Source organism: Panulirus ornatus, chromosome 31, assembly GCF_036320965.1.
Source record: "Panulirus ornatus isolate Po-2019 chromosome 31, ASM3632096v1, whole genome shotgun sequence".
In the NCBI taxonomy this organism is placed as follows: domain Eukaryota; kingdom Metazoa; phylum Arthropoda; class Malacostraca; order Decapoda; family Palinuridae; genus Panulirus; species Panulirus ornatus.
This window is the reverse complement of record NC_092254.1, coordinates 7,204,332-7,227,614: the sequence shown is the minus strand read 5'-3', so window position 1 is coordinate 7,227,614 and position 23,283 is coordinate 7,204,332. Positions and strand designations below refer to the sequence as shown.

Here is a 23,283-nt window from a genome sequence, read left to right as displayed (position 1 = left end):
CTGAGGCCCTAGCCAAGGAAGGCCATCGCATTAGCTCATCGTTTCTTATGCTCTCCTCTCCGAGACGAGTATGAAACAGAAAGTGGCTAATAAGATAAAAGAAAGATAGAGAAAAGGAAAAGAATATACCATTACAGAAAGTGGCTAATAAGATAAAAGAAAGATAGAGAAAAGGAAAAGAATATTCCATTTTTTTTTCAAGGAAACAAAGCAACCTTGCGTTAAACGGAGGGGCGTGGGGAAGGAAAGACACGAGAGGGTAAAAACGTTCCAAAACTTAGCCAAGTTGTAGGGAAAGAAACACATCGCAACGGCTCATCCAAGTGAGTTTTCGACCTGCCACAGCAGTAAATCATGTGTGACGCACTGATACCCACCATTAAACGTGTGGTTGGTCCCATGACTTGGTATTGCTGAGCATGACGTATCCACTGGCTAGTATCAGTACCCCGTCACGTGTCCGGCCCCCAGTGGAAATATATATTTTGTCCTTATCAGAGATGTTGCTTATCTCTAGTAGTTGTTGACTGTCGAAGTGGCGTGTTTGCTTGGTTCTCGCGGAGAGAGTGCAAGCCAGGACCGACTTATGCTACACGCATCTGTATGTCTTATATCTCGCCTGGTGTGTGTTTTTCTTGGACCAGCACCTTAGAGGGGGTCGAACATCCGTCAGAGCGGCGAGGGGTCTCGCGACGGGAAACGAGCCGTGTTTGTTGGTTTGGTTCGCATCGAGAGCACAAGAGCGAACCAACGTAGGGTTGATTTGTGCCAGGAACCACCCCACCCCCGCGCCCAATTTATTGTGCACTTCGTGCTCCTCCTGCGAGCGGTAGCGCAAAAAGGATTACAGGGGATCACAAAGGGAGGCTTTTTCGTAGTTATACACCTCACCCCCCAGTGGGTTGGTATATGGCATAAGATGTTACAGTTCGTAACAGGTATTTCATTACATACATTACAGTAAGGAGAGACTGCTCCTTGTATCACGAGTTAGTCTTGGCCTCGTCTCTTCAGCAAGGCGTCTGGCGTTACTCCATAACAGCAGGGGGTCCGAGGCTTGTAGACAGGCAGGGTCTGTGTGACAGGAAGAGAGACCCACTTGGCAAGAGGGGTAAAAGGGGGGGAAGGGGAATCCCCCTTAGCAACGGGGTCAGTTCGTGCCTGGCTTCATTGTACGTGATAATATCCAGGTGTCTGGGGTCGCCAAGCAGTGTCATCGTCGCCAAGCTTCGTTGAGCAAAGTGACAGAAAACGTAGTTGATCGCCTGTCCTAAATATGAACAGACTCTTCCCCCCCAAAGAAGAAATATACAGTGCTATGAATCATAGAACTTTTCGGCGGTGTTGGTCGGCATTTGGGGTGAACTGCCAGAGTATTTGGTGCTTGGAGACATTGGTCCCACTTAGAATGTGGGCCTGTAAGAAGCCCAGCGGATAAATGGGGCTAATGATGGAAAGAAATTAGGGTGGATTGTGATGGAGGTGCGACAGTTTTGGCTCAGGGAAGTCGAAGACTCACGAATAGGAAGAGGAGAGCGAGTGACTCTGCTCTCTCTCTCTCTCTCTCTCTCTCTCTCTCTCTCTCTCTCTCTCTCCCTCCCCGTATATATATGTTTTCCCGGATTACACGCATTCGAGCCAGCAGTAGGTCGGCGTCGGTGCTTCCTTCCTGAGGTGGTGGTGGTTCTCGGGGAACGTGTGTTGATGAGGCCTCCCCCTCCTATCCACAGAAGTACGCCAACTCCTCCACCTCCTCCTCCACCACTGATCATTTCCTTTTTATCTGTGTTTACATCCTGCTTGGCTGGTTGCCGTTATTAGGCCAGCTGTTTGGATGTGTTTTTCGGGAGGTTCTGGGGCGAAAGATAAGCTTGGCTCCGACACGAGAGTGGGTCACTGTTGAGGCTCTGGGGTTGATGACATTGCCGCCGTGTCTCTCGTGGTCTCCCCCCCCGGCGTCAGTAATAGGTGACCTGGCATTATTGGCTCTGAGCATATTGAGTTCAGGCTCTTGAGAGAGGCTCCTTGTTATATATCTTCCCCCTTTCGCTCTCCATTGAGTAGGACAGTTAGGGTGTAGTGTAGGTAGGACAGTCAGGGTGTAGTGTAGGTAGGACAGTCAGGGTGTAGTGTAGGTAAGACAGAGAGGGTGTAGTGTAGGGAGGACAGTCAGGGTGTAGTGTAGGTAGGACAGTCATCTTACACCACGACTCTCCTGGTGAGCTATGGGAGAGGAAAGGCCTGGCACACCTGAAGATGTGCACACCGCACTTCTACTACTACTACTACCACCACCATCTTAGCCAATGCCATCCCCCCCACCAGCACTACCACAATCGCAGTTGCTGTCACCACCAACATCTTAACCACAATCGTCAAGTCCATCATCTTCACCACCACGACCACATTACGCAGCCCTCTTGACTGAAGGCAAGTGTGCTTTGTTCGGTGGAAGATAAATCAAGACACAACAGAGCGTTCTCCTCCAAGCATTTTCTTTCAACTCGCTGTAAAGCATAGATCCATGCACACGCGCATTTATGGTAATGATCTCTCTCTTTTTAAAAACTCAAGCCAAAGATTCAGCGACATAACGTAAGCTAAGGAGACGTGATCTGACTAGATATAGACCTGGTGGTTAGGGAATTTGGATTAGAGACTAGAAATAGAATATTCTTTCGACATCTCTGTCAGGCGTGTGTGCGCTTCTGGCTCGTCAAGTGCTTCGACTTTAACAAGAAGAAAAAAAAATATTTTTTTTCTTCACGGGCGTTCTTGGCGATATCATAATCGAGATAACTCAGTATATTTATCTCTCGTCTGTTCGGGTAACGTAAGAGACTAACGCCTGTCAGGAGTGTGGATGAGGGGCACGTAAATCTTGCTTGGGCCCTCCGCTGGCCGCTGGTGAAAGTACGAGGAGATAAGAGACCCGACCTGCTTGTGGCAGTATGTTGGCGTCAGCTGCGTGGGGCGGCGGCGGGAGTGGCCAGGGGCAGAAACTGGCACAGCGTAAGATAGGCTGTGTGTGTGTGGGAGGGTGGCGTGACGTGCCTGCTGTGGCCCCGGCCGCTGTCATGGGTTGTCGCTGCCAGACGCCGCTCTGTCCTGGCCACTCCCGTGCTGGATGAGGTGTTGCGCCTCGCCTCACCACTACACCTGCAACCTTCTTCATTCACAGGTCCCACCGCGCGACACATTCTCTTCCCTCCACAGTGCCCCACCATCTCTTTACCCTCTCCGTTCTCGCGGAGCACTCACGCTCACTAACCTGCCTGTATACCGTTGTACTCAAGGGTACGACCCGTCTTGGTTTATGTCAATACCTCCAGAACCGTATTTACCGAATGCTTCTCAATCTCCGGCGAAGCCTATGGAGGCCATAACGCACACACTTTATAAACCTCCCAAGAGGGCAATATTCTGAGGACGTTACTCCCCCCACCAAAAAAAACAAACTCAGCGATGTGCTTCTATATCTTAGCCTATCTCTCCGTAAATAATCTATTCACTTTTATTGAAAACTATGTAAGAAAAATGTCCATTTTCAAATACAGGGATAAGCAGTGCTCCGCGAGTCTGTCTGAGCTAGGCTACTGCATACTCCCCCTTGATGGTGCACAAAGATCTGGCCTTTCCCAAACATTACCACTTTTGGGGTCGACTTCCCTGCCCCCCTGCCTACTGACCTTTCCCTCTCTGCAATTACGTTGCGTCATACATGTCTGTGGACGATGTGTTCTTTTTGCAATATGAAATGTCAAAAGTCTTCAATAACACCAGCTGAAATTGTATTTGAAGTAACCAGCCTGATTTAACTGGTTAGAATGTAATGGCTGGGTTTGCCTGTAATGAATACTGGCTCTGTTGCTCAACTCCATGAACACGACGACGGTACGACCCTTGGATATGAAGGCGTGACCTTTGATTCGACATTGAAGGGGTAAAGGCCCCATCCTTATATCGTAACGTTGCTCAAGGAGCGTACCGCCATGCTCAATATACCGTGGTACTCAAAGGCCGGGCCATCGTGTTCAAGGGTCGTACTGTCGTACTCAAGGGTCGTACCATCATGCTCAAGGGCTTGATAAACTGGTTAAGTAGCTTAAAGGTAGAATCAAGGTATATACTACAGACGATTCTGAATATATATCTTCGTATAGTATCGTATTTAATGACTCCATTGTATGATTATTCCTTCTAGATATTTCATTCAGCCGTTTTAAGACTTTTGAGGCTTTGTGTATGAATTATTTTGAATTTTGTCGAAAATTAAAGACATTATGAAGCTTAGCCAAGCGTGGCCAGGTTGATGTCATTTGAATAGTTCCTGAGGTCGCCACGGTAACAGTCGCTAGATGTTTACCTTGTTCCACATAGCATCTCCTGACGAGTGTTTTCCCGGGCGCACAACTTTCACTCGCACGGCTGACATTTGCTTGGGCTGTGCTTCATTTAGCGGCCTTGGGCATGGTAATGTGGTTCTATGCTGTTCTTGTTACCAACCAGTGGCACAGATTGAACATATACACACACATCATGGTCCACCTTATAGTTTACATATAGATTGTATTTGCCAAAGTATATCGGAATGTAGAAATGAGTTAACACTTATTTTTGTGGTTGGAACAGACTTGACGTTCGACATGAGAGGTGTGGCCGACGTCAGCTATTGCTGGCTGCAGCGTTCGGTGTCTGTGAAGGGTAAAAACACATTATTTCTTACTCCTTTGATACTCATATCCAGACGCTGTCAAACCCTCACGACGGAAGAGTGACTTTAAGGCATCCGTTTGTTCATCGCTGTCTCGGTGATTCGACACCAAAGGTTGCATGTCTAGAGATGCGTTGCAGTGACTTTGAGGTATCTCATCTTCATTCATAGAGGTGTTTCCTGGTAACAGTCCTCACCTGAGGGAGGGAACGGGGGAACTCCCTCGGAGAACTGGCACAGCGACTTGTTTGTAAATGGAGGATTGTGGCCTTGTTAGGGGGGAGGTTGGTAGTATGTTCATGCTTGAAGTCTACCCCTTGACCCCTCTCTCTCCCCAACTAACGCTGGTCTAGAGCCAACCCATCTGTTTAACCTTCCCCTTCTGGGATGGTCAATTAACTGGGATCTGGCAAAGGCTTGTAAGTGTGTGTGTGTGTTTGCGCGCGTGCATACGTTGGAGTAAAGACATGGTGCATATATATTCACAAGGTTAAGAGACGAGCCATTAAGAATGTAAAACTCCCGCAACGCAGACTGCCAAAGCTGTGTTATTGATGGTGCCGGTTTACGTGCGTGGCTAGGCTTTGACGTCTTCGGGGTGGAGGGTAAATAGTTTCTGCTTTTAAAACCCTCGTAGCTGACAGTATCTCGTTAGAACCTAAGTCTTAATTCGTTACTGTTTAATTATATATTTAGAGACCTTGAGACGCCACTGTTATCCTTTAGAGGATAACAAACGGGTTTGTTCTAAAACAAACCCGTTTGTGACACGAGAAAAATCAGGTTCGTTATCACCTCAGTATGAAGAACTGCTGTTTAGTTATCATTCGTCATTGCTTTTGGGAGCTGTGTTTCTATGCATGACAGCCATAAAATCATACTCACGACCATTATATTATTATAATTTTTTGTACTCTAGTATGCTCATACTTTACTTAATGTTTTAGAAGCCTAACAAGATGCTCTTTTGTTGTGTAAGCACTTCTTGTTTACCATGGTGTGTACCTCAACATTGGGATGTGATTTAAACCTTGTGGAAGTGTTTGATGAAAGGATAATTTACCTACGTGAATTTAATTGTACAAGTGTGAGGTTGATTTCATTTGTGATGTTAACCTTACGTGTGTGATTAATTTCAGATGCGATGTGAAGGCTACGTGTGATTTTAATCCTGTGTGAGATATTAACCCGTGTTGTTGATTTCACAATGCGATGTAAATTGCACGTGTGTGATGTTCATTTTCTGTGTAAGGTTCATTAACTCGCGCTGTTAACTTTTACACAGGATGTTTATTAAACCAATGTTTGCGTTTGTTTGTCCACAGAGAGGAGGAGGGAGTGTCCTTACCCGAGGCTGGCCGCTACGCTACGGGCATCTTCTTCCTCGACAAAACCCACCATCAGGAGAGCGAAGAGCTCTTTGGGGACTTGGCCACCTCGCACGGCCTTCAGGTGAGGCGTCTTGTCGTCTTGAAAGTCGTTCAGTTTGTCGTCAACGTCTCGAGCACGACTGTAAGATCCTTGAGCACGACGGTACGACTCACGAGGGGGGATTATGATGGTCTGGTCTTTGACCGGGTTAGGTCAGAGACCAGGGCTGGCCCTCATTACCCTTCAGGGTCTGGTTAAGCACCAGGTCTTTCGTACTGAGGAGTCGTACCGTCGTGGTAAAGGGTTGGGTCGTCATTCTCCTGGGTTGTAGCTTTATACACAAGGGCTGCACTCCTAGTATGGACGGGATTCGTCCACTGTTATCTGGGGCTCCCCAAATTCGTCCTGTGTTTTGTAAAGGTGACCTGGTTCGTCCAGCGTTTTCTACGGTGGGGTTGGTCTAGACCGGTTTTCTAAAGATGACCAGATTCGTCCGGGGTTTTCGGGTTGAGTTAATCAGATATGGACAAGAAGTTGAGACCAGATTGCTATAGATATTAATGACATTTCAGTACCAGGAACTGAGGCATTATAACTTGCTCCTCCACCAGGAACTGAGGCATTGTAACCTGCCCCTCCACCAGGAACTGAGACATTATAACCTGCCCCTCCACCAGGAACTGAGACATTATAACCTGCCCCTCCACCAGGAACTGAGGCATTATAACCTGCCCCTATACCAGGAACTGAGGCATTATAACCTACTCCACTAACAGGAACTGAGACATTATAACCTGCTCCTCCAACAGGAACTGAGACATTATAACCTGCTCCTCCAACAGGAACTTAGGCATTATAACCTGGCCCTTCAACAGGAACTATGTCATTATATCCTGCTCCTCTACCAGGAACTGAGGCATTAAATCCTGCTCCTCCACCAGGAACCAAGTCATTATATCCTGCCCCTCCACCAGGAACTGAGTCATTAAATCCTGCCCCTCCAACAGAAACTGAGGCATTAAATCCTGCTCCTCCACCAGGAACTGCAGGCATTATATCCTGGCTCTTCACCACCACACAGCCAGGATCGTGAGGAGAACAAAGAGAACATTCAAGGTCACATTCTTTCCAGGTCATCGACGGTCTTGCCTGCTGCCTCGGCACCCACCCCCCCGGTGGCCTCATTCTCCTGAGGGTGATGGAGGAGTCGCCGCCTCCTTCAGGCGGGTGGCTGACGCATGCAAGTCAGCGGAGGGAACCTCCTCACTTATTGCACACCTTCGGGTTCTGGTGGCTGGCCTACATTGTCGACGCCGGCGGTGAGTGCTGGGGTTCGTGGCCCCTTGAGCACGACGGTACGATCCTTTGAACGACGACGGTACGATCCTTTGAACGACGACGGTACGATCGTTGAGCACGACGGTACGATCCATGAGCACGACGGTACGATCCATGAGCACGACCGCACGATCCTTTGAACACGACGGTACGATCCATGAGCACGACGGTACGATCCTTGAACACGACGGTACGAACCATATGCACGATGCTACGACCCGTTGAGCACGGTCAACACGGTTCCCGAAGCACGACTCGACGATCTTCGAGCACGAGGGTTTACGAAGCCTTTGAACGCTATTGCAAAAACTGGAGGGCGTATAGCAGTACGACTGTTGACCACAACAGGACGACACTTGAATACGGAAGCTGTTCAGAACCTGTGCCTAGGATTTACCTGACCTTTGTGACCTTACCGTGAAGGCCAGGGTCAACGACCAGGTCACCATAGGGGGGATGGTAGGAGGCAGGTTGAATTTCAGTAGCATCTCGCAGTACGGTGGAGGTGACCAGTGTTCGCCTACTGGTTGGTGCCTGGGTCCATCATTTCCCTGCTTCGGAATTTAGCGCACCCCCTCCTCGAAGCTGCAGGGACCGCCTTGAACCTGGGCCTCAAGGGAGTCGAGTCAGGTTTGGAGGACGGTGGGATCTTTGGAGCCTGGCTGGATAGGGTCGACGGTAGAGAGGGAGGTTGTTGGTGGTGGACAGCCTGTCTGCTGGGCACGGGCTGTTGTCATTTGTGTGGCAGGATGATGATGGGTGTGGGGTGATGGGTAGTCTCTAGGAACGTGGGTGTGGGGTGTTGGGGAGTCTCTAGGAACGTGGGTGTGGGGTGATGGGAAGTCTCTAGGAACGTGGGTGTGGGGTGATGGGGAGTCTCTAGGAACGTGGGTGTGGGGTGATGGGGAGTCTCTAGGAACGTGGGTGTGGGGTGATGGGGAGTCTCTAGGAACGTGGGTGTAGGGTGATGGGGAGTCTCTAGGAACCTGGGTGTAGGGTGATGGGGAGTCTCTAGGGACGTGGGTGTGGGTTGAGGAGATCGACCTGAATGAACGAAGAAGGTGAGCAAGTATCGTAATATGAATGGAGGGCGTAGGAGGCGACACCGCCCGTAGTGGACCCTGCTAGGGGCGAGGTTCACTATTTGTTGCTCTGTTCTCCGTTGACAGATAGATAGATAGATAGATAGATAGGTAGACCCATGCCCGAGGGAACGACTGGGGAAGACTGAGGGAAAGCTAGTAGGAGTAGCGGGCGAGACTGGGGGCCTCACAAGAGGAGTCTGTGGAGGATATGTGCCGAGTTTTTTTGCGACGTCGCCGAGCCAAGCCATCCTGCTGCGTCAGGAGGCTGTGTAGTGAGTCAGACTAAACCATTAAACACAGTGGGGTCTCGCCTCCAGTTTTTTTTTTTTTCTTACACCAACAGGGAACTCATGCTCACCAGTGTTGTAATGCCTCACAGGAGTGGTAGGTGAGGTGTAGCGATGTGAGGGAAGTTTACTGTTTGACATACAGTGTTTAGAAGGTGTGGGCCGCACGCACAGGCTGGTCCATAGTCCATGTTGCCAGTCTGAACGGGAGACAATGCTAGACGTGAAGCTATTTGTCGTCGCCCGAGACATTGTGGTCCCTGGTGTGTGATCAGCCAGGTCCGCACGGACACAAAAGGTCATATGACATCATTTGACTCCGTATGTAATTTGGGAGGCGTTTAATGATGTTTATATGGGTGTAGGTGGGTGGTGGTAGGGTTTGTACGTGGGTGGTGGTGGGGTTTGTACGTGGGTGGTGGGGTTGTAGCGGGGTGTATCCGTGGTTGGAGTGAGTGGGTCAGTGTCCTCGGGCGACCTCACCTCACCAGCAGCGGCTCGCTATGAACACACAAGGAGACGACTCATGTCGGTGGTGGGGGTGGTGGAAACTTTACCTGCTCAACACGGAGGCGACGCCCGCATTGCCCCAGGCTGCTGCCGGCTAGCTAGCTCCACCCTGGCATTGTTGTCTCTTCCTTTACTGAGCCCCGTTATGCGCGAGCTACGACCCGTGGGTATATATATATATATATATATATATATATATATATATATATATATATATATATATATATATATATATATGGTGTTGACCTGACCCTTAAAACGGTCGCGTCAGGCCAGAGGCCAGGCCATGAGACTCAAGGGTCGTACTGTCGTGTTTCCAGGGTTGTTTTGTCGTCTTCAGTTTGTCGTGTTCAAGGGCTACCTCGTCGTTCTAGAGGGATTAGGTCCGCTGCTGTCATGAGGGGGCAAAATGCTTTCATGCTGAAGTTCCCGTTGCAGCTTTGTGTTGCTTGGATGCTGCCAGGGAAAGGTATTGGAGACTTGTAAGTTTTCAAGATGAAATGTAAGAACGAAAAGGAAAGGTTCCGACTGACTTGCTCGACTGATGGTATTATGTCGAGTGACTTCCTCGTACCCCCAGGTCACTTCCACAAGTCAAAACTTCGCAAGTCTTGGTCACTCGTAACTTCATCTTCGTCCATAGTCAGCTTAACTTCTCGCGTCCTGTCGTACATCATCTTGGAAGTTCGTCATCCTACTAATTTCTACCTCTGTCTGGTATCATCTTCCTTCACTTTCTCATCTCATCCTCCCATCACTCTCTCCTAGAGCGAGGTGTGAAGAATTTCGAAAGCTGCAGGACGCAAAGACAGAGGGCTTCAGTTGTGCCCGGCGCCCGAGAGACTGAGTCATTTACCTCTTAACCGGAGAGGTGGAGAGAGGAGAGCAGCAAGAGAGAGAGAGAGAGAGAGAGAGAGAGAGAGAGAGAGAGAGAGAGGGAAAAAGAGAGGGGCAGTATAAAGAAGAGGTGAGGCAGTGAGAGACGGAGAGAGAGAGAGAGAGAGAGAGAGAGAGAGAGAGAGAGAGAGAGAGAGAGAGAGAGAGAGAGAGAGAGAGAGAGAGAGAGAGAGGGGGTTGAGCCTTGTGCTGGGGAAAGGCAGGGGGATGTGCAGTAAGATGAAACAAAAAAGAAAATATCGGGATTGAGAGCACCAGGAACCAGAGACCAAATGCTGGTATTCGGGGCTCAGCTGAGGTTTGGCCGCTTTGGTTCAGCGTGTCGGTCGATGACCCCCCCATACCATGAACCCCAACTTACCCATATAGCCTGGGAAGGCTGTAGATATAGATCTAACCACCTCAGACACAGAGGAAAGATGGCGCAATGTGTAATCCAGGAGGGATAACGTTTATAAAAGATCTGCCTTCCGTCTTTGTGTTCCAGAGAGGAGCTGGCTTGTCTCTGGATGTTTAATTTCCGGTGTTGTTCTGTGAGGGCGACCTCCTCACCCCACGGTCGGTCAGGCTCAGGTCTGTGCTGACGACAGAGAAATCTGCTGCTCTGTTCCCTCGGTGTACCAAGGTCCTGTCATATGTGGCAGGGTGTGGGGGAAGCCTTCTGCTGTATTGCTGCGTATTGTTGAAAGGCCTATTCATGTCGTGCAGTGTGTCTCAGGATCTCGTAATGAGTTGGTTTATATAAGAAGAAGGTCCCGATGATGTGTTACTGTGTGTAAGCGGAGATGGAAATGCGTCCTACCAGGTGTTGGACTCTGGTTCTGGACTCTTACATCTAGCCACCGTTGTTGCTGTCTGCTCTTGGTGTGTTCGTGTGGTTTTAGTGACTGTTGCTGCTGCTGTAGATGATGGTGACCTCCCCTGCTCATGCTGCTTGTCTTTCGCCAGTGCTAGGCCAGCAGCAGCTGACGACTGACGGCTTCCGCCCCCGTAGGATTCGAGTTGGCCGCCACACAGCCGCAGGAGCCACCGCCAACTTTCCCTCTGCTTGATGATATTGATCAGCGCAACCTACAACCCTCATCCTCCTCTCCTCTCCCCCTCGCCCTCTCTCTCTCTCTCTCTCTCTCTCTCTCTCTCTCTCTCTCTCTCTCTCGTGTGTGTGTGTGAACTGTAATCTCCAAGAATGCCTCGAGTCTCTCTCTCTTTTCTTGAGTCAATACGTCTTACTCTGGACACTGTGCTGGCCAGAGAGTGAATACTCTGTTAGACGTGAATGATTCAGTCCTCTCCCAGACGACCATTGATCACGACCCGTTGGCACGATGGTACGACCCATGGGTATAATGGCGTTGACTTTAACCGACCTGACTCTTCGAGGCCAGGTCAGGCATCGCGCTGTTATCCTTAAGGGTCGTAATAAGGTCGTGCTCGAGGAGAATAAAGAGCGCTTCCTCACCCTAATCTGGCCTAAGACCCTCCCTGGCCTGTCTTGTCTCCAGCTGACGCTCCTCCCATCCTCCAGAGTGGTGTGACGTCATCACCCACCGTAAACAAAGCAATCAGCTGATCGTCTCGTCGCCCTGCGCTAAGCAATCGCCCAACCTCTCTGGTCCATACCTTGCCCCACACAACTCACCTCGGTCTCCGCAACTCTGTTCTCCCAGATTAGTCGGATGTCTGTGATGTGTGAGGCGTGCCTTAGCGCGAGTTCTGGCGGAATACAATTGAGGAAACTAATTACCGAACTCGCCAGACAGCCTAATAAGGTAGTCAGTGTACGAAGCTGTGTTGCTCACACCGTCATGATCATCTCTCGCCTCTGGTTTGAGTATTATGTACATTTTCCTTTATGGAGGAGGTGGAGGCCTGTGTTCTTTCATATATGTACCCCCGTGTGATGCCCGCTTCGTTGTCGGTGAACACGGTAGGGAGAGAGAGAGAGAGAGAGAGAGAGAGAGAGGGGGGGGAGCAGACTTTGCGGGGGGAGTGCGCGGATTTGTGCTTTCTCATGCACCTCTGTCACCGCCCCCCAGGCTGGGCCAACCCGTGTTCTTTCCCATTACACTGACTACTTTATGGGCCCAGCCTGGTGAGTGTGGCTGTTCCTTTCCTCAATGTATTTGGCAAGGATCCATACTATGGCCAACGCATCACACACACACACACACACACACACACACTAGCCAAACCGGAGGAGTTTAAGAGTTATGGAAACATAGATGATTGTCGAGCGTGTTAGCAGAGAGAGAGAGAGAGAGAGAGAGAGAGAGAGAGAGAGAGAGAGAGAGAGGTCGATCATTGTTAACAGGTACTAAGGGCCCCAAATATTACAGTACCTTGAAGCACTATAAGTGGGTCCTGCCCCATCTGGGAACATGTGTATCCATGTACAGAATGTATGTGGCACTAAGCCCACCTCTGTAACGTGACTGTATTCAAGGTATGGTACATGGTGAGGCGTGACGTACGGTGAAATGTGGTGTCTAGTGGTATATACTGATGTGGTGAATTACAGCGTGTAGATTTTAAATCCCGGTAAACTACGTGGGATGTGAAAATTGATGTGTGTGCACCGTCTGGCTCGCGTTGCCAGGCAGGAAATGTGCTGGCCACCAGGGGTTGATAAAGTTGCTTATGTGTTGCTGTGTTGCACGGGTAGGGGAGCATGACCCTCTGGGGTCAGCCTCTGACACCTAGACGTGAGATGAAGTTTCGTTCCTACGTTGTTTAATATGCCGATACCCAAGTGAGTAGTTCCTAGTGGTACCAGACGGCCTGCCACCTAGTATCTACCTGTACACCGAGTGTGGAGTACTGCCTACCACCTAGTACCTCTCTGTACACCGAGTGTGGAGTTTGTACTTTTAAGAATGTGGCCATGCCCTGGGAACAGACCCACTGAGAGAGAGAGATAGATAGATAGATAGAGAGAGAGAGAGAGAGAGAGAGAGAGAGAGAGAGAGAGAGAGAGAGAGAGAGACTCGTGCATATCATAAAAGAAGATGGTGTATGAAGTTACATGAGAGGAGAACGTAATGTTAGGAGTATAGTGAAGTGTGATGACATTTAACGTATAGTGGAAAGGCGAGGCTAATACGATCAAGTCTGCGGTGACGAAGTATTTATTGTAGTATAGTATACTAAGTAAAAAAAAAAAGTGTGTTGGGGACCTACGTACGTATGAGGGAGGCATGATGTGTGATCGGCGAAGCTTCCATTATGTATGACGCACTGTGGTTGTGGTGGGTGACTCAAGGCTTGCGAGATTGTGGTGTTTCAGGCCATATCATAGTGTCTCTTTAGAGTCCAGGTTGGTGTGCTGGATGTGTGTGACCTTTTCCATCTGATTTTATTTTTCCCCCTCGTTTCCAGACTAACAGGTTTAATGAGAAAGAAGTGTACGTATAGCGTATGGTGATGGGTGATGGTGTAAAAGCCTATAACGTCTTTGTGCCGAAGACTGGGAGGGAGTTTTGCACTCGTAGGGCCCAATCTCAGGCATTTTTTATGTTTTTTGTGTACTGTTTACATTAACCACGTCGTCGATCGTTTTTCTTAAATTTTCCTACGTATAAAAGTACTTCTTTTACACATCTTGTGCTATGTCCTCTAGTTGTCCTTGCCCTACATCTTTCGAAGAAGTGTTCACTGTCTACGTCATCAGTCTTGCTGAGAAATTTATATGATGTGATCAGGTCACCCCTCACTCTTCTATCCTCCAGTGTGGGCAGATTTAAGGCTTCTAGTCTTTCCCTGTAACTCATCTTTCTTCGTTCTGGCACCATCTATGTTGCCTTCCTCTGGACCTTCTCTTTCAACTCTTTGTGTTTAGTTATGGTGACCAAACTTTGTTTTATTTTTTTTTTTTTTGCCTCATATAGAATATGAACTGCAAACTACATACTTCCGTCATCCATATATGTTGAAAAGTATCCTAAAATGCTTGCCAGCAGACAGTTGAACTCGGGTTCTCCCGATTTGGGAACCCTGAAGCGTATTTCCCGTTAGATAAACCATATTGAGACCTCCGTTTTCCGTGTCCCCATACTCACTACGTGACATTCAGGCGGATTGGATATCATCAACCACTCACCGGATTAACTTCAGAGGCTGTTTAGGTCCCCTCTGCGAGTGGGTGAACTCTCGTGTAAGCGCATACCCCAAACGAGGGAGAATGTCGTGAGAGTACGAATTTAAGGGTGCGTGTGTGAGTGAGGGACGGACGGAGTGGTTTCGTGCGTGCAGAGCCTCTCGATATGTGTGTGTGTGTGTGTGTGTGTGTGTGTGTGTGTGGCTCCTGTCCATCGCAGGCAGACATGATCGACCTCAGTTGACTCCCGGCCATCGTAGCTCCTGCAGTAGTTTATCGATATTGCCATTCCCAAGGACGAGTGTCTTATGTCACCAACGCTCGAAAGTCACTGATGTATTTTTAGCCGTTATGTACTAGCCGCGAGTCTCTTATTCTAGGACAGAATCACTGCTGAAGTCTTTCGGTTGGATGAAGAGTCAAATATTGAAGATGTGCTTTGGACGGCGAGCCTAAAGTTGCCGGTCTCCCCGAAATTGGAAAATCATTCGGACAACGACCGTCGTCGCTCCGACTTTTGCCGCCGAAAATCGTTGTTCTCTTATTGGCATCCACGTCCCGGGCCGATGACGTCACAGACCCTCCAGATCTGGGTGTAGCTCAGCCAAAAATGGACCAAACGACTCTCGTGAATCATGACATGACCTTTGGAGGCTGCTTGCAAACATATATTCTGTCAATATTCGTTAACGGAAAGGCATTGATACATCGCTTATATAGCGGCATTTCTTGGCGTGTTGATATTCTTAGTTTGTAAAGTTTTTGCAGGATTAATAAAATTTTCATTGTATAACGGTGGTTATCTTTCATGGATGATATAAGCTGCGTTGTGCTTGTGTCTTTAAGGTCACCCCCAGATAATGGACTCGCGCTGACGTCACAGCCACCCTGCCCGCTCATTGGTCGGCTTGACGTTGGGTCCGCATTGACCTTGTCGCAGTGGTGGGTGGGCTTTAACCTGGCAGGCTGGGGGAAGGTTATTCAAAAGGCTTATTATGGTCGATATCAGAAAATATTAGACCGATAGATAGACATATGGTATTTGAAAGTAGATGTGGTTAGCCACAGCGTTGCCTTCATCCCTTCTGTCAGAGAACGTGTGGACTTTTAAGCTGAAATGGTTTGTATGTTTGCGGTATTATTTAGAAAAAGATAGTCCCTTATGTATACCACTTGTCGCGTTTACACAACGCGCTTGTGTTACGTAAGGTGATGCTGCTATAAGACGCCATTCGTCAAGGGAGATTAGAAGCGGCGTTTCGTACACATACATACAGTGGGCGGTGGTGGAGCTTTAGGAAAAGGGGAGGATGGTTTATGTAAACATGGAGTCCTTTGTATGGCCCAGAGCGGGAAAATTATAAAAGAGAAGGATAACTAGGAAAGGCATTTTACTGTATGAAAAAAAAAAAAATCGGGCCTTAAGTCCATATGGCTTGGTATGGGTGTATAACGAATAGGTTTGGCTGGAGGAGGAGGAGGCACGGAGCCTTTGCGTGGGTGGAATGTGTGAGGTAGTTAAATCCGGTGTGGCAGATCCCGGGGCTTGTGTCCACGTCAGCACACCTCCCCCATCACGAACCGAACCCCTCAACATCCTCATCTCGTCCAGGTGTTCCCTGACGTAGCGGTCACTGAAGTGAAGAATGGGTAGTATCTTTAGGAAGGTTTTAATCATACGTTAATATCACCATATGCTGTGTCTTGTGTTGTCATAAGGTCTTGATTGATTTTGTATTTGAACAGTGCTTTGTTTTGTGTTTTCATCACCATATGTGTGTCTTGTGTTGTCAGAAAGTCTTGATTGATTTTGTATTTGAATAATGCTTGGTTTTTTTGTTTTTTCTAAACTCGACTGCACTATATGGGTATACTGTGAGTAAGATGAATATAATATGGACTCTAGATTAATGTCTTTATACTGTTGTTGCTTTTTTTTATAGTAAAGTAGAACCGGTCTACAGTTTCCCCTTCCACAGAGCCCCAAGCTCTTGTATTATGTAGGTTGACCAGCCCCGGTACGCTTCCTGTCTGGAAGGAGCCATTTTCAGTTGCGATGGATTATCTCTGAGAATAATTTTTTTTTTATATTTTGTACATTATGGCTACCGTGCGGCGGATCCATATATGTTAGAATCTGAAAAAAAGACTTGTTTTTGCTTGTAAATCGACTTGCTGATTAATCTAAGAAAAACATGACATACTGACTCCTCGCGTGTCTATAATGTAACCCTGGTATTTGACTTATCATGATTAAATATTGATTTGTTCTGTTTGATATGTGCTGTGTGGGTGGTGAGCCGGGAATAGCACTCATTTGCATGATGCTGACCAGCTTTGAAATGACGTGTGTGTGTGTCTGTGTGTGTGTGTGTGGGTGGGTGTGTGTCTGTGTGTGTGGGTGTGGGTGTGTGTGTGTGTGTATGATTCCTATTATCTGTTTGCAATTACCATTTGTGTGTTACGGTGAGAGAGTTTTACGCTCCTGTTGCCCCGTCTCTTAACCTTATATATATATATATATATATATATATATATATATATATATATATATATATATATATATATATATATATATATGTATATATATATATATATATATATATATATATATATATATATATATATATATATATATATATATATATATTGTGTGTGTGTGTGTGTGTGTGTGTGTGTGTGTTAAATAACACCAGCAAGTAATACAGTGTTGGTGGTTGTGTTTTTGCAGGTGTTGTGCTGGAGGACGGTGCCTACAGATCGCTCGGTGATCGGGGAGGTGGCCCGAGGGTCTGAGCCGCTCATGAGGCAGGTCTTCGTCGCCGCCCCGGACGACTTCGATGACGCCACCTTCGTCAGGAAGGTAATGCTCCCACCACGTCTCGATGTCCTTGTAGTGTGATGTCCTCAGTGTACTTACCATGTTGTGCCACCACGTCCTCATTTCCTTTCATTTACGGGGAAATTCTGATGTTCCTTCCACGCAAAGAGAAAGTTTTAGTTTCTCCGATGTAATGCGATATTCTTTTGTGCTTCCGATGTGTTGAAGTCTTCATCTCCTTCTTAGAAAGATGAATTGTACCACTTGGAATGGAATTTTCTCAGTATTCCTGCCATGTAGAATGAAAAATTCTCATGTTCCTCCCGTGCTGAGTGAAATTCTGATTTTCCCCATCATTGTTTTTAATAATTATAGAATTATTTCCACTATTTTAGTTAGTTACATTTATCACTGTAGTGACATATAAGGGAAGATAATGGTGTGGTTATTACTGTAGTGACATGTAAGGGAAGATACTGGTGTGGTTATTACTGTAGTGACATGTAAGGGCAGATAATGGTGTGGTTATTACTGTAGTGACAAATAAGGGCAGATAATGGTGTGGTTATTACTGTAGTGACATGTACGGAGTCATCACATAGTCAACATTTGGTTGTTGTGACACTCTGCGGCTACATCTAATTAGCTAATTTCTGGTGGTTGGGCCATTATGATTAGCACCGACTTGGCCATTAGTGATCATTAGGAGGGAATTTGGGCAATACGCTGTGTGAAAGGGAGGTTGTAATCAGGACATAGAGAGGAGAATGGTCCCTGGAGTTGAGTCGAAGAACTATGGGGCGACTTTCCTTAGTAATAGGCGTCTGTTACTCCCTGAAGCACGACGGTACAACCTTGGATCCTGGCCATTGACTTGGCCCTTGAGGTTTAGGCCAAAGGTCACACCATAAGGGTCGTATCGTCGTATTAAAGGATCGTACCATCGTGTTCCTTGAGTGGTTAATGTACTAGAAATACCTGCCATTGTAATGCATGGTTTCAAAGCCTGTATTTTTCATTCGGATCTGAGGAAAATAAGGTTACAAATATGCAAATAGGTAAATCCAGAATTGCATAACAGGTCACGTTTTCCACATGGTTATGATTAGTTACGAAGTTTTTAAGACCATCTTTAACATTCATAACTTTATAATGTTGAAACATTATTAGATGTGAAAGACCTTTTTAATGAGAAAAGACCTTTTTGATGAGAAATGATTACATAATTTGTGGGAAGTGACTCCCTTACGTGTGTTCTTGAATGTATGTACAAAAATAGTGGGTCATTGACATCAGTGGACTAACGTCTTGAAATTTCCATTTCTCGTTGAAAATTCAAGATCCTCAGGGGCGTACACGGCTCTTAGCCTATCAGGAGTCGCGGAGAAGTGCCTTTCCCCTTGACGTCATGTGTGTCGACACCAATCAATAGGGCTCCCGGACGCCTTACCCTCTTGACGTCATTGCGAAGCAGCCAATGGCAGGCCCGGAAAGCAACACGAAGGCGGAAGCTGTGGGAGGGAGAGGGACCGAGTCCGACTGACCATCAACACCGTAGAAACAACCCCATCTTCTCTTACGTATTATCTGATGATGAATTTAATCGGTTGAACTAATGATTCCCAATTTTGACTGCGGTTCAAGACGAGGTGTCCATATATCTTTAGAGCTGTATGTAGACCAAGTATTATCTTCAAGGCTTGAATGGCGTTCAGATTTGCGAGATGTAGCGATGTAAATGGTGGACGTTGAAGGGACATTGGTGATGGTGACAATAATGATTGCATTGTTAGTGATGATATTGAAGGTGGTCTTAGCTAATGGTGATCTTGAAGCTAGTCGGGTTAGGGATGATGGCAGTGAAGGAATTCATAATGGAAATGAGGAGTGATGGAGGTGGTAGCAAATGACGATGGTGTTGGTTTCTGAAGGTGAAAGTGGTCTTAATGGTGGTAGCAGTGGTACTGATGAGGGTAGCATTATAACCAAGCTGGCTGAGAGCTACCGTCCTTAAACAGGTCATTCTGAACTGCATATTCTATCCCCCAACCCTTTATACTTTCCTGCAGACCACTCTGAACCATGCCAGACTTTTGAGCCAATTCCAGTTTCTTGCTGTTAGAAGCTGTTATTATTATTATTTATTTTTTTTTTTTTGCTTGTAAACTTTTATTGTAATTGGAATTGACGTCACCAGAATGACACTGAAATATAATTATCAAACAATCTGGAAATTTATCGGACTTATTTAATTTTGCCGTAAACATTGGTTTAGCTTCCCTCCAAAAGTTAATTCATAGATAAAAGATGATATATTGCGTCGCATGGCGTAAGCCATTACGCAATTTTTTTCTATGCGTTGCCTAAGTAGACGGCCAAACATATTTGCTCCCTCGTTGGTAGATAGTAATATAAATGACCAGTTGGGTACATCATTATCACAGACCATGAATTTGGCAGGAAGCATAGACAATGCAAAGACATTTGCAGTGATTTGTGTACGGTATTAGTTAAAACAGATTTTGACATTAAACTCAGGACTTACTATGTCCCCCGCCCTTACCCCGCATGTAAGTCTGTAATAATAAGTTAGTATATCCAAATTTATCTCCATTGTTAACTCGTATAACTTTTAAACTACATGAATGTACATTATCAAATTTTATGTCTGCGTATGTAAGAGTCTGGAAAAATAGTTTGGTGATACGTATTAGGGACATAAGTTTTAATGCTATGAAAAAAAAAGGGGGGGGGGGAAATCCATCATTTTTTTTTTCCCACCCCCAAGCTTTGAAGCGTGTAAGATTAGCTGATTTTTCCCGTTGAATGGGTGGCAGGATTCTGGAGTTTTTAAATGGAAAGGTTGCAACAGTCTATTGAAATGCTACTACGGTGTTCAGGTTTCAAGTTGATAGGTTTGGGTTAGTTATGCACAAAGGACAAGAAGACTATGTGGCATAATCTATGAAGAGTGAGAGGGGAAGTCTTTGAACTACCCACTTTGGATGAAGGAGACATGATAACTTTATATATATATATATATATATATATATATATATATATATATATATATATATATATATATATATATATATATAGTTTTCTTGAATCACAGTAATTTGAGGTCATACTTGACCTGAAAACATATGAGTCAGGTAAGAGAAAATGGGATACAAATATTAAAAGCGTGAGGCCCACAGGAGTGTGATAGGCAGTCCCACATGAATACCTGGGCGTTTACACTTTCAGCAAACATGTAAATAATGGGAGACTAATTATTCTTATTTCTGTTGAAGATTTTATTGTAAAGAGACCGTTTTTTTTTTTTCTGCATTTAGGTATGGGTCATCAGGAAGCAAGCATCTCATCGCTTTCAGCGGCCAAGTTGTAGATTCTATATTTGCTCCCTCTCCTCTACCACCATAGTGTACAAGGGCCAACTCACATCTGATCAGCTTTGGACCTACTTTTGCGATCTGAGTGTAAGTACTGCATCCTGTTTTTGTGCTGGCTTTACCAGCATTAGATTTTTTTTTCACTGTTAACATGAGTATCCAGTTTCAATAGGATAGGTCGCGTGATTAATATGTGTGTGTGTGTGTGTGTGAGGAGGAGGGAGCTTTAAAACTTGTGTGGAAGTTCCCTCTCTTGAATTTGCACATGTGTACCATGTCTTCACTTCCTTGTGTGCAGTAAAGGGAGGTATTTCTACTCTCATGGAGCTCAGTTTCTTTAATCATCTCATCTATCATAGGACTTTTTTTTTTACTTCAGCTTTGTTCCATTACTTAATTTATTCCATTTGCCCACTGCTTTTGTACCTTAGAAGTAATTTTTTACGCTTTTTAATTGTAACATATTAATGCACAATTTCTTGTTATGGCCTCTGGCTCGTCTTTGCATATTTCAAGAAATTCTTCACTATTGACTTCAGACTGGTTTTAAAATTTTTCTTCCATGCTGGATAAATTCATGGCCTCAAGCCTTTCGCTGTATTGTAGCTTGCTTAGTTCTTTCATCTTTGTTGCCCTTATCAGGACCTTCTCTGTTAGATCTTTGTGCCCCTTCAGAACTGATCGAACCTGATAAGCATATAATAGTTTTGGCTTGGTATAGGATTTGTACAGTTTGTTGTATTTATCCTTTTAATCGCACTTTAGTATGAGTCTAGTATTTGCCATCATAGTTTGTTTCCTGTCACTAGAGCCCCACTTAAGGAGAATATTAGATAGAACAAATTGCCTACTTGCAGATATCATGAATGTATTCAAATTCATGGAAGATGAAATACAAAGGACTAATACAGAAGATCTAGTAAGGCACCAAAATTGGAGCCAGAGTTAAGATATCTAAGTTACAATGTTACAGTGAAGGGTTAAAGGCCAGTTCTCTGAAGGATTCAAAGATAGAATAACCAGAGACAGTATCATGAAATGAAGTAAGGAACTTGTCATAGGAGATATAATGAAGTGCTTTTAGAGTACAGTATAAGAACAGTAGATGAATGGAAAAAAATTTGACAAAATTCTAAATGAGGACAGCTTACAAAATTTCAGTTTTATCATAGTAGAAAATTTTTAAGAGATGTGGCCACATGAGTGTAGAACTCCTTTCTCAAAGTATGCAACTAGATACAGTAATTACAATTCTGCTACTAGGGTAGGGCTTCAAAGGGAGTTTTACACTTATTGGGGAACCAATTTTTTATTCTTGTACACGTAATTTGTGCAAATCTTTCATTACACTTTTAGATGATAAAAGATTGTAGATTTCCAAAAGCTGCTTTCTTGCATATGTGCTCGTAACTGATGTGTGAAAGATAAGCAATGTTAGATGGATAAAAAGATGTATGAAATACTTCTTGATATTTTAATGTAGATCATTTATGCCTCTAGTATGATAGCTGTTGTGAAGTAATGTGAAGGCTGTAACTGAATTTCAGAAATGTGCATTTTGCAGAATCCAGAGTTTTCAACGTATATGGCTTTAGTGCATACAAGATTTTCCACAAATACTTTTCCATCATGGGAGCGTGCCCATCCTCTTAGGTATGTCTAATGTTAATAGCTTTATATAGATCTTATTTATATGTAACCATTGCATGTGTTTTATTATTAAGTTTGTATGCATGTTTTGCACAGGATGAAGTGGCTTCCAGTTCATTTTTAATTCAGACATGCTGAATTCAGGCACTGAACTTCATATGATACCTTACACATACATAATCATGGACTGTACAGTAAATACTTAAGTAATCAAACGAACATGCTTACATACATTTGCATATGTATTATAGATTTAGTTGTATATATATGCTAATAGGTTTCTTTTGTTGCACTTGTCCTAGATTGATATTAGTAACTCATTATGAATTACTGGAGCTCAAGTCTATTTTGAAATGATGTAGAAATATATTTCAGTGAAGAGTATGTTACAAAGAGGTAGGACTTTAAAGTATACTCTTTTGTTATGAGTAACCAGTTTCTTTAGGTGCTGCTTTAAATTGCAAAATACTGTTGTTGTTTTTATATATAGACAGTACCTCTTGATGTATTATTACAATATATATGCAATTGTGGTTTATCAGCATGTTTAACTTGCATGAAATAGATATACATACTTCACATGAGATCAGATAACCCTTTACTTTTTATATTTAATTGGTTACTGAATATTTCATAACTTTATTACCAGATTACTAGCGCACAATGGTGAAATCAATACTCTTCGTGGTAATGTAAACTTAATGAAAGCAAGAGAGGGTGTGATGAAGAGTGCACAGTTTGGTGATGACCTGTCCAAGCTGTATCCTGTGGTAGAACCTAATTTGTCTGACTCAGGCGCTGTGGATTGTTGCTTGGAGTTCCTTGTTATGGCTGGTGGTCGCTCTTTGCCAGAAGTGAGTACTTAAAATGAAATTACTTTGGCTCATGTTTTCTGGAATTGTTTATTAACATTACTTTTATATAGATCAGAAATCTGTATAGTTTTAGTTTTGGGATCCTGCCCTGGATTGAACCAGGGCTTATGAAATGTCTGAGGTAAACCATAGAAAGGTCTGTGGGGCTTGGATATGGTTTTGATGCATTACACAGGACAGCTAGAGAAGGGATGTGAGCAGATGTAACCTTTCTTTGTATGTTTTGTAGTGCTACTTTGCTGACACA

At 45.2% G+C, this 23,283-nt stretch overlaps 1 protein-coding gene across 2 annotated transcripts in view; it reads left to right on the top strand.

Moving 5' to 3' along the window:
- Positions 1-23,283, top strand: part of LOC139758785 (uncharacterized) — a 129,255-nt gene that overhangs the window by 41,433 nt on the left and 64,539 nt on the right. For both annotated transcript variants that reach the window (XM_071680586.1, XM_071680584.1), the window contains exons 4-8: positions 6,040-6,166; positions 17,027-17,158; positions 20,455-20,598; positions 22,076-22,164; positions 22,811-23,015. In XM_071680586.1, coding sequence (XP_071536687.1) covers positions 6,040-6,166; positions 17,027-17,158; positions 20,455-20,598; positions 22,076-22,164; positions 22,811-23,015 — 697 coding nt within the window. The remainder of the gene's footprint in view (positions 1-6,039; positions 6,167-17,026; positions 17,159-20,454; positions 20,599-22,075; positions 22,165-22,810; positions 23,016-23,283) is intronic.